The sequence below is a fragment of the Stegostoma tigrinum genome, chromosome 22, assembly GCF_030684315.1.
Source record: "Stegostoma tigrinum isolate sSteTig4 chromosome 22, sSteTig4.hap1, whole genome shotgun sequence".
NCBI lineage: Eukaryota > Metazoa > Chordata > Chondrichthyes > Orectolobiformes > Stegostomatidae > Stegostoma > Stegostoma tigrinum.
The window spans coordinates 13,649,139-13,660,519 of record NC_081375.1 but is presented as its reverse complement, the minus strand read 5'-3'; the positions used below and the strand labels follow the sequence as shown (position 1 = coordinate 13,660,519).

General features: G+C 40.1%; 1 protein-coding gene across 3 annotated transcripts in view; it reads left to right on the top strand.

The window, feature by feature from the left end:
• The first annotated feature begins 4,560 nt into the window (after positions 1 to 4,560).
• LOC125463870 (brain-specific angiogenesis inhibitor 1-associated protein 2-like) overlaps positions 4,561 to 11,381 on the top strand; it is an 81,842-nt gene continuing 75,021 nt past the window's right edge. For all 3 annotated transcript variants that reach the window (XM_059653664.1, XM_059653662.1, XM_059653663.1), the window contains exons 1-2: positions 4,561 to 4,866; positions 10,181 to 10,256. In XM_059653664.1, the coding sequence (XP_059509647.1) occupies positions 4,819 to 4,866; positions 10,181 to 10,256 (124 nt within the window). In that variant the 5' untranslated portion in view covers positions 4,561 to 4,818. The remainder of the gene's footprint in view (positions 4,867 to 10,180; positions 10,257 to 11,381) is intronic.

Below are 11,381 nucleotides of genomic sequence, written 5' to 3'. Positions count from 1 at the left end.
GAAGATTGATATTTGTAATGTTGGGGACCTTTGGAGAATGCTGAAATGGATCATCCACTCAGCACTTCTGGGTGATTATTGTTGCAAATGCATTAGCCTTATCTTTTGCACTGGTATGCTGGGCTCTACTGTCTTTGAGGATGGGGATGTTTGTGGAGCCTTCTTCTCCAATGAGTTATTTAATTATCCACCGCTTTTACAACTGGGTTTGGCAGGACTGCAGGACATAAGTCTGATCCGTTAGTTGTAGAATCACTTTCCTCTGTATCACTTTCTACTTATGCTGTTTGGCATGTAAGTAATCCTGTTTTGTAACTTCATAGGGTTGACTCCTCATTTTTAGGTATGTTTCATGCTGCTCCTGATATGCTATCCAGCACTCTTCATCGAATCAAGGTTAATTCCCTGGGTTCATGGTAATGGTAGACTGGGGGATGCGCTGGGCTACGAGGTTGCATTTTGTTCTGAGATACAATTCTGCTGTTGCTGCATCTCATGGATGCCCAGTCTTGACTGGCTAGATCTGACAGAAGTCTGTTTGATTCAGCATGGGAATAGTGCCAGACAACACAATACAGGGTATTCTCAATGAGAAGTCTGGATTTCATCGACACAAGGACTGTGATGTTATCAGTCCTATCGATACTATCCTGGACAATGCAAATATGGCAGGCTGATTAATGAGGATGAAGTTAACTTTGTTTTTCTCCCTTACTGGTTCCCTCACCACTTTCTGCAGGCTTAATCTAGTAGTCACGTCCTTTAGGACTTGGCCAGCTCAGTTGATAGTTGTGCTACTGAGCAAGTTTTGGTGGTGGATATTGAAGTCCCTGCCCTAAGTACATTCTGCACCCTTGCCCTGTGCTTCCTCCAAGTGGTGTTTAATATGGAGACTGACTGATTCATCAGCCAAGAAAGGGGCAGTACATGGCAATCAGTGGGAAATTTCCTTGCTCCTAACATAAAACAAAGAACTGTGGATGCTGGAGACTTGAAACAAATAAAAACATAATTTACCGGGGAAACACAGGTGGTCTGGCAGCATTGCTGAATAGAAAACAGAGTTCATGACAGAACGTGAGATTGTGGGAGCAGATAATATACGTGGAAGGAGGAACTCATGTTCTTAAATTGTTAAACCTGATGTTGAGTCCTGAAGGCTGTCAGGTGCCTTAGTAGAAGATGAAGTGTTGTTCCTCTAGTTTGTGCTGAGCCTGGCTGGAGCACTGCAGCAGGCCTGATACAGACCTGTTGGCATGGGAATATGGTGGGGTGTTGAAGTGGCAAGCAACTAGAAGTTTGAGTCATTTGTAAAAACAGAACATAGGTATTTGGCAAAGGGGTCACTCAGTCTGTGTTTCACGTCCCTAGTGGAGACGCATAGTGACTAGTGAATACAGTAGACTAGTTTAAATGAAATTCAGGTAAATTGCTGCTTCATCTGGAAGATATGTCCAGGGCCTTGGGAGGTGAGGAGGGAGTAGGTGAACAGCTGACCTTGGCACCTCCTCCAATTGCATGAAAAAATGCTGTTGGGGTATTGGGAGGTATCAGGAATGGACCAGGCTGTCCCAGAGAGAACTGTCCCTGTGGAATGTTGACAAGGGAGATAAGGAGAACATGTGCCTGATGGTGGCATCCTGCTAGAAGTGGCAGAGATGGTGGCTTATGGTGACATTTTCCTTGTTCATGGTTGAACTGTTGCCATAAGGCTTCATGAGGTCTGGAGCAATTGTTGAGGACACCCAAGACATCTCCTTCCTGACTGAATAAACTATGCCACCACCTCCACTGGGTCTGTCCTGCTGTTGGGACAGGACATACCCAGTGATGGTGAAGGTATTGTCTCGGGCATAGTGTGTAAGGTATGAGTCTGTGAGAATGACTATGTCAAGTTGTTTCTTGAGTAGTTTGTGAGACAGATCTCCCAATTTTGGCATTGGCTCCTGATGTTAGTGAAGAGTGCTTTGCAGGGTTGATGTGGATGAGTTTATATTTGTAGTTTCTTCTGCCTTAGTTGATGCTCAGTGGTCCATCTGCTTTCATTGCTTTTGTGAGACTTCCTCATGGTTGAAACAGCTGAGTGGCTTGCTCTGCCATTTCAGAGGGCAGCTGAGAATCACATTGACTGTGCGTCTGGAGTCACATATAGGCCAGACCAGATAAGGTCAGCAGATTTTCCTTCCTTGGGAGTTTATGCAATCAACAATGGTTTTGTCATCATTAGACTGAATTCCAAATTTTTAGCGAATTCAGGTTTCACCATCAGCCATGGCAGGTACAGTGGAAGTATGACAAATGTTTGGCTACGCCTTGTATTGGAAATGGCAAGCATTACTTTGAGTATGTGATGGAGCATAACCGCACATAAACTGTTTCAGGAATGGTTATAAAAAGGAACATTTTTCATCTATTAATCCAGTTAGGCCTGGAGATACTACTAACCTTTGAAATGCTTCCTTTAAAATCCCCAGCTCTAACCAAGTTTTTATTAAGAGTTATGAATAGTTGCCTCTCGTTCGGCAGCCACTTTTTCCAATTACACTTCTCGGAAGGACAGTGGGGCTTTCTTTCTACATCAAATGCTCTGTATAAAATCCTGCTGCAGTCATCTGCTGTAGTGAAGAAAGAAACATAGATATAGAAATTGTGAAGAAAATTAACAACGAAATAATAGTCATAATAATGCATTATATAAAATGCCAGCATGTGGCGCTGAGCAAATTTTCCTAGTTCCACTGAGTTGCTATGAGCAAATGCTGAGCTCAGAACGGACAGTTTTGGTTAGCTCCTGACAGTTGGCTGACAGATGCATTCGTTGTCATCAGAGAACACGATGTTAAACCATCCTGGCATGGTCTGATAAACACAAGCATGCATAAGATAGACTTATATATATGCATCAAAGACCGCTAACTGAGTTGTAACCACAACTGTGCTCATCATATCACATGGTGTGGTCCTTAGCAGGAATTCAGGATGGGGGCTGCCTTAATCATGACATGAAATCACCAAGTGCGCAAGCCTGTGGACAAGCATTAAATGTGACAAATGTCTGGTAAAGACAAGACTTCTCTCAGTAAATACCAGGGTTAAACTCTACATCTGACAAATCTCCTTGACCTGAAGTAAAGCCAAAGGAACAATTTGTCAGATACGATAAGCATTACTTACTGCTCCCCCACGGTTGGTATTTAATTATGACTCATTTCTTGTCACAAACTTTCTTTAATGGCTCTATTAACTCAAGTTTTACCTTTTAAACATGTTTTAATTGACCTTTAAGCGTCTGGCCTGGAATAAAATCATCTCTACATTTCTTAGCTATCATCTTTGTTTCAGAATAAAATATTTCTTTTTTTTGTGGTCTACGGTTCACCGTATATTAAAATGCCGGAGGACAAGAGTCAGGAAGATTGCCGTCTTTCTCAAGGAGGCATGATAGGGCAGCGGAGTCGGATTTTTTGGGACGTGCAAGAGTTGTACATGTGCATACTATTACTTAAATTTCCCACCCCAGATATCCACTTCGTCTCGAAGGAGAAAGATTACATCTGCAAGTCCGCTGAAGCCCCCGTACGCAAGGCGATCTGTTTCAGAGGAAACCGAAAGACGCCATGGGAGACTGGTTGCAGCCACTGTACAAAACAGGGGAATCTTCTTCAAGGGGAACAAGGAATAGGAGGATATCCGCACTCTGAACCTCACTGAAAATTTAGAAAAATAACTGCGACGAAATGGGGAAAGGATGGGGGAGAAGGGCTTTGAAACGGGGGGAGGGGGTTGGAAGACAACCATTGCATCAAATGCGGAGCAGCAGCGAAATCTTCATCGAAGGGTAGATTCTGCAATTGCGAGCTGCAGTTTGGGCTTTTTTTTTGGATCCAGCAGTGACAGTGACTCGTTGCAGTGATGAGTTTTGGAAGTGACAATTACATGAAGTAGGCTGGGGATAGTCATCCCTGAGCACCTGAGTAACCGCTGGTTGAGGATGATTCATCGTCATTGCCCACCAGATGAGCCCACACTAGATTAATTTTCAAATAATTACCCTTTTGATTTTCTGGTGGCAAATGATGCTTCCAAGATGTACTGCAACATTACGACCAGAGAGTGGGGATGGGGGAAAAATCCCTCTAAGAGTTGACAATCCTTACGTACGGGCTGCACACGCGAAGGGGGAATTTCTAACGTAATATTAACTGGGTTGCTGTGGAGACAATTTACGTTTCCTCTTATTGATATAATTTTTGTGTGTGTTGGGGGGGAGAGAGACAAAAATCTCCCTCAGATCTTGCCTGTTCAATCTGTCCAATGGAATCTGCTCGAGAGCCGGTTTTGGAGGGGGGGGACGTGACGTCAGCCGTGCGGACGCAACCTAACATCGTGTGCCAGTGGGCGGGGACCGGCGGTGGGAGCGCCGGGGTTTCTCGGAGCTCAGCCAATCGCCGGGAGCGGGGCGGAGTCTTCCTAACCGTCAGGTTTGGTTGTCGGCGGGAGTGCTCGCCCGCCTTCGGCGTTTCCTAGGCAACCGTGGCCGGCGGCCAAGTGGCTGGTGTTGGCGGCTGCGCGTGGAGGGAGCTACCCGGGACCTTGCTTCTTTTTTTTCTCACACACACACTCTGGCTGCGTGGGTGGATTGGAAATCACTGTCAAGCTGTGAGAGAAAGTGTGTGTAAGCGAGAGAGAGAGAAAAAAAAAGTTTCAGGGGGCGAGAGAGGCTTTTTATTCGCGGCGTGGAGGAACTTTTAGATCAGAGTTTGCAAGTTGCTCGTTGCTGACTGACTGAGGCTGAGGAGAGAAGACTTTTCGGGCACCATGTCTCGCACGGATGAAGTGCATCGTATGACCGAGAGTGTCTACAAGGTGAGTGAATGTTAGCCCCAGCTTCAGAGGGGTCACCTTCTGACATCTTTTATTAATCTCATGCCCCTGTTTGATGACAGCTTAATGCCAGCCAACGTTAACTTCGAACCTTTTCTTTTAAATCTTTCAACCCCACCCCCCCCCCAACCTGGCCTTTCTTTTTGTTTAATTCTGTAGTTAGTGTTCAACCTTTCTTATTCGAATTCCGAGGGGGATTCCTAACCCTGCTTCCGCGTCCCAAGGCAGACTACTTTTTTTTAAAAAAAAGACAACTATGTTTTCAGGTGCACGGTTCTATTTTTAGAAGTTTCCACTTTTAAAGAAATTTCCCAAAGCAACGCCCTAGTTCGACTTGCATTCCACAGAGAGTAATAAATGCAAAGGAAACCTTTTAAAATCTTGGTTATGAAAACGAGGGTTTTTTGTTACATCTCTGAACATCCACTGTCGAGCAAGATATGTTTAAACTTTCAATTTTTTTACTGTCGAAATGGCAAGTGTAATTATAAGTTGATTGCTGCAGTTAATTAATAGATTCGAGTTTTCACTAAGTAGGAATGGGAGATCCTGTATGGGTGTGGGTGTATTCCGGGACAGTATTCAAGGCGTGGAGTCTAGTTGATGTCATCAGATACGAAAGCAAAGCTGGGTCTGTTTCCTAATCATCGTAACCTTAAACTGAACATGCTCAATAAATCTCAAACCCCGTGAAAAATGCCATTGTTTGTGTCTAGTAATGTCGTGGAGTGTTAAATACCCACCGTGTTCTTTCGGACGTTGAATTTCAAAGCTATTTGCTCAGTCCCCCCACTCCGCGCGTACGATTTCCTTGCTTTTAAAAGAATATACAGAGTAGACTATTCCTTTAATATGATCGCTATAGTGTGGATTCTTAACTAGTCTGTAGTCGCTCAAAACTAGAGTATAAAACCAGTATGAAGTTAGCGTAAGAATATTCTGCCTTTTATTTGTACAATGGGCTTCAGTAAATTTGCAGTTTTTATGGTTTCAGTAAAGTATCTACACAGAATATTTAACATTTTTAAAGTATGTATCAGGTGTAAAGTTAATTGTTAATTAAATATCTGGTAGTATATTACCTAAGGGAAAATAAAGCAATCAGCTCATGTAAACAAAACAATATTTTCCAGTTGATTTGGAATCTTTGCCCTTTGGATTTCAACTGACTTTGGTGGACAATTCATGGTGGATAGCCTTTGACTAAAACTGTACAAAATTCAGATTCATTCTGCGTAAGCAGATAAAGAGTTAATGATGACGTTGTCCATCTGCAAGATTTATCTTCTTGAGTTTGTTTAACCACCAGAAGGCAAGCATTCATTTTGCCCTGAAGATGGTGTATGATCTCTGAGAATTGCCTGAAGGGATTGCCAACAAATAATGTTGCTGTACTTCCCCTCCCCATCCTCTGGCATACTTTGTTCAAAGTACTGTATGTGGTATGCAAATGCTGCAGTAGCAGGATTTGGTTAAAAGATGTGTTTACCACAATCAAAACCAATGGTGATTGGTATTTGAGATTTTATCGTGTCAGACTGCGTTGGTTGTATCTGCTTTGTCCACTCTGGGATCTCGTTTCATATGTTATGTCATGAATTCCCTGACTGTAGGACCTACTGTGAGATTTCAGATTAGTTTGTCATGTGATGTACCAATGCTGGCATCACACATTTCAGCTATGTAACAGAAACTTGGAATTGTCATAATATTGAACTGTTGCCAGGTTCAATTGTTACTCGAAATTCAAAGTTGTCAGACTTTTCATAACAATTAATAGAATAAAATAAGATCTTGGAATTGGGCATTAAAATTTGAGCAGAAGTGGTTTCAGATTTGCTGTATTTCACTGTGGATCACATTTTTCAGGAAGAAACCAGTTGGTGCCCTTATTGCTGTTATGCAGTGGGTGGGCAACAGCAGTGAAGTGATGGATGAGTAATCATCACTGTGAACAAAAGAAAACTGGAGATAGTATGCAGGTCTTCTTTCACTGAGAATATTATAACCTCAAAGACACTTTAAACACAACTCATCTCTTTTTTATAAAATATAAGTTTAAAGGGAGAAAACTGGAGCATCAGAGATAAAATATTTGCAACATATTACTATTGAAATACAGTAGTTTTGAGATTTGCAGAAAACACTTTTTTTGCTTCCCAGCATACTGGGTGTGTTGTATCATTTGGTTTTTGCCAATACCTCTTTAGATGGCTGTGCTGATGTACCACTTATTAAATCAGGACATGTGATAGGGTTAGGGATAAAAGTTTTGTGGCATTTGATTTGTTCATGATGACGACGACGATGATAATAACATGAAAGCACATGCAGCACATGTTTGCCATATTTATTATGAAATTGTATGGAAGAACATGGTTCCTTTATACTTCTGTACCATGACCTTCCTTTGTAGTAATACTGGAAAGGGCAGTATTGCCAGGACCAAACTAAATTGGGAGTATTTTGCATAATTTGCTTAATTATCATGGTTATGTGCTGGGAACAGGAGTAGACCATGCAACCCAAGTCTGTTCTGCCATTTAGTAAGATCATGGTTGATGACTAAAAGCAGTTAAGGAAGTGAAGGCTAATAATTTTTCTGATTCTAGAGTCAGTTAGTTTAGTTTGTTTTGGTAATTAAAAGTATGTTGGTACCCAAAGAACATACGTCATTTGAGTATTAACAGGGGAAGTTTTAAGGTTTTTGAATCTATAAAAAAAACTTACCAGTACTTGAGTAAGTTAGTTGAAAAGGTAGTTTTACTGTTGCTCCTCTTCTGAGAAATAGTAGAGAAGTTCTAGTTTTATAGAGATTTGCCTATTTTTAGCTTGGCTTTGGAGCAAATTGATGGATAAAATGAGACATCCTATAGTATACAATAACGTTGTATTATTCAGTAAACCAAGATTAAGAAGCAACTGAGTGAAAATTTGTATATGGGGCTTCAAAGGGACTCACATTTGGGCTTTCATATCGTAGAATCCCTACAGTGCAGAAGGAGCTCATTCAGCCCATCAAGTGTGCACAGACCCGTCAAAGAGCATCAGACCCAGCCTCCTGTCTTAACTCTGTAACCCCGTACTTACCATGGCTAGTCCACCTAGATGACTACTCCCTGGACACTACAGATAATTTATTATGCCCAGTCCACTTAACCTGCACATCTTTGGGCTGTGGGAGGAAACTGTAGCATCTGGCAGATTCTCATGGAGATACAGGGAGAATTTGTGTGTGGCATTTGCACAGTCACGCAAGGCTGGCATCAAACCCGGGTACCTGACGTTGAGAGGCAGTAGTGCTAACCACTGAACTAACATGCTACCTGTGCTGTCCTTATGAGATGAATGAGGATTGGACACGCAAATAAAAATGACAGACTATACATTGTTTGATATTAATACTGCGAGGACAGTCTGCTTTAGCAGTCTGGATCCACTTTCATGCTTACATTGTCATGACTTTTCTGAACTGTATGGAGGAAGTACATTTTATTTGGTTACAGTCTTTCCATTGTCTGTCTATTCCTGTATTTGCATCTTTTTGCTATTTAAAGAGCATGTGTTTTCACATATATGACCTATACTGAATTGTATTTTAAGTTTAATACAAATTACTAGCCAGCAGCAAGGAGGAGTGTGAATTTAGCTTGAATATGGCCTTTTGGTCCTGATAAATTGATGTACACACATTGAACACTGAATATATTTTCTTCAAAGAGTAGTGAGTCATTAAATCGGCACTTTCCTTTAAGTGTGAGCAAGAAGGTTAAAGCTGACTGTGAAATAATTGGCCAGATTCATGGTGGAGCGCAGTCAACTTGTGGATGATTCATACTGGGTGACTTTAGAAACCTTGAATTGTTTGTTGTAGTTACTGTGTGCTGACTGTTAGTTGGCTTTTCCTCCCATTAGTTGATTGCATTCCAAATTTAAAATATCCCATAATCAAATAGATACAAGAGCTACTTTTCAGTACTGACCCATCTGACAAGCCAATGAAAACCAAATAGTCAGAGGAAAAGTTACCAAATCATGTCTCCTGCCAAAGGGGAGGTGGGAAATCTTCAAAGTGCATTGAAGTCCACTGCCTGAGTAATGGAGTAATTAGATTTCCTTCTCTTCCCTCCAGGAAACATTTGCCGTGCACTTAGTATTGCCCCCGACAATTTAATGGAATTCAGGTGGTCATCATGTAGAGAATTCCAAACAGTTTTCCTATCTCACAAACCCATACTAGATAACTAGACTTGCAGTGTAATTATTCTTTAATAGTCACTCAGATTAATGAGCATTAATTTATATGAAGTTTTTACCTTAACCTTGAAGTGATGATCCAAAAGTCAGAAGTAATGAACTATTTTGAACAGAGTTTTTAATCATGACCAAGAACTGATGTATAAATGCTGAGAGAGGGGCTGTCTGCCTCCCTGCAATAGCTCCAGGAAACAGGTAGTAGTTCTGACAAGAACAAATTTGGACAGAGAAGACAGTATATCATTTTATAGAAAGCTAAATGTGTCCAATATGCAACACTATCTCTTTCACACCCTGAAACTAAGATGGGTGGATTTTAAGTAAGTATCTGATACTGAAACTCGCTACTTGTTTGTGTGCATTCCTTTTCAAAACAGTATGTTGAAAGGAAGTATCTCAGTCAGTATGAAACAGGATAATGCATTAATTATACATTAGGTACAGAACTGTAACATAGGTGAAAAATTAGGATATTAAGCACTAATCTGGTTTCCTTTGACAGCTCTAATTTTGAAAGTTATCCAAATAATACTTTAGAATTCATGGTTATAAAAATAAGTAGTTTTACAAACAATCTATTATTGCCATCATGACACTTCTATGGGCAATTTGTAACAGAATTACATTATAGAAATGAACTTTTTAAAAACCATAATGCAGTTGTTCATCCATTAGTGGAGCATCATGGCTCATGCTCCTGTAATTATTGTTATATGATGTAAAGCAAAGCTATACTGATTGTTTAATGACATTGAATGCTACTTTGTATGTTTATGCTTTGTAATGAGACAAATCACATGACCAGTAATGACTTATGTAACTCTTCAAACAGTTGCCGCTGTTAATAGAAGTACAAATTTCACATGAAATGGTTTGCAAGAGTTAACTGTGATTTTTGTCTAACACTTATTGTATGTTTCAAGTTTTCTGAACGATTAATATTTATAACCAGTATGTGAAAGATTTTAGAGCTGTAAAGAAAATAAGTTGAATCTTGTACACTGACCAAGAAAAAAATTTCACCATTTTGTCTTTGTAGACTATTATGGACCAATTCAACCCCAGCTTGAAAAACTTCATTGCAATGGGAAAGTCTTATGAAAAGGCACTTAGCAGTAAGTTATTTGTCCATTTACATTTTAATCATGCTTTATAACCTGATTTTATTTTTTAATATCCATTTATATTTATGTCTGCGTTGTCCTTGTTTGTTTTTCCTTGTGTAAATATGTTTGCTCATCTGCATGCATTCTCCTCTGGCTAGGTTGGTGATGTGGTTACTGACTCCTCAACAGCTTCTAATCCGAAATGGTTTTTTTGCTCTGCTTGTAGCTGTGGAGTGAGACAGAAGTGCCCCTTTTCTGCCCAAACTGTTCCCACTCAGTGGTCCTGCTAAGAATTGATGAAACTTGGTGCACCATGTAGTGGATGATTTGAATAGTAGAGGTCACTGCTGTGATTTTAACTTTTTATCGCAGTGAATTTTAGAGAGTATCTTAATTACTGTACCATTACCATCAGCTGTACAAGCTGAAACCACATTCTATAGTTAATGTTGTCAGCCAAGTAACATTATGTAGTAAACAAAACTGCAGTAAGATATTGTATTTAATATCTGTAAAATGTAATGCCTATAAAAAGATCATTTTAGCCTAGGGCTCAAATCTAAATCTTTTTATTAAGAATCTTTCATATTGCCATTGTTTCAATTTGATAGTTTCAGGTTCCTACAATGCAACTTTGACATGCTAGTGAAATTACTTTAGCAGCATATCAGAGCAATAGAAGCTCCATTTTCTGTCTCTTTCGGCAAATTGTAGAGTTTCTGAAAGAATGCTTTCAGAAATTTAGAGTTACTGTCTTCAACAGTACCACACCAGGAACATCTGTACAGAAGAGGTCATGTCACGCAATGTATTCCACTTGATTATTTTCACATCTGGATTTGGATGAGACATGCTGAGTTGTATTTTTTTTTGCCTAATGTAAGTTTTGCACTAGGTAGGGTGGATTTCTTATTTAAAAACAGTCAGTTTTGTTGCTCCTTTGTAAGTCTGTAAGATTCCTCTGTGTACTCATTCTAACAATTACTGGCTAAGTGTATGTGAATCTTTTTTGCTTGTGTTAATTTTTCACCAGTAATACTACTTGTTTTATTTTTACAATTATGCTGAAAAAGTAGGTGTCAGTGGGATAGAGATGACAAATAGACTATTGAAAATTTAGTGACTGGAAGTCAG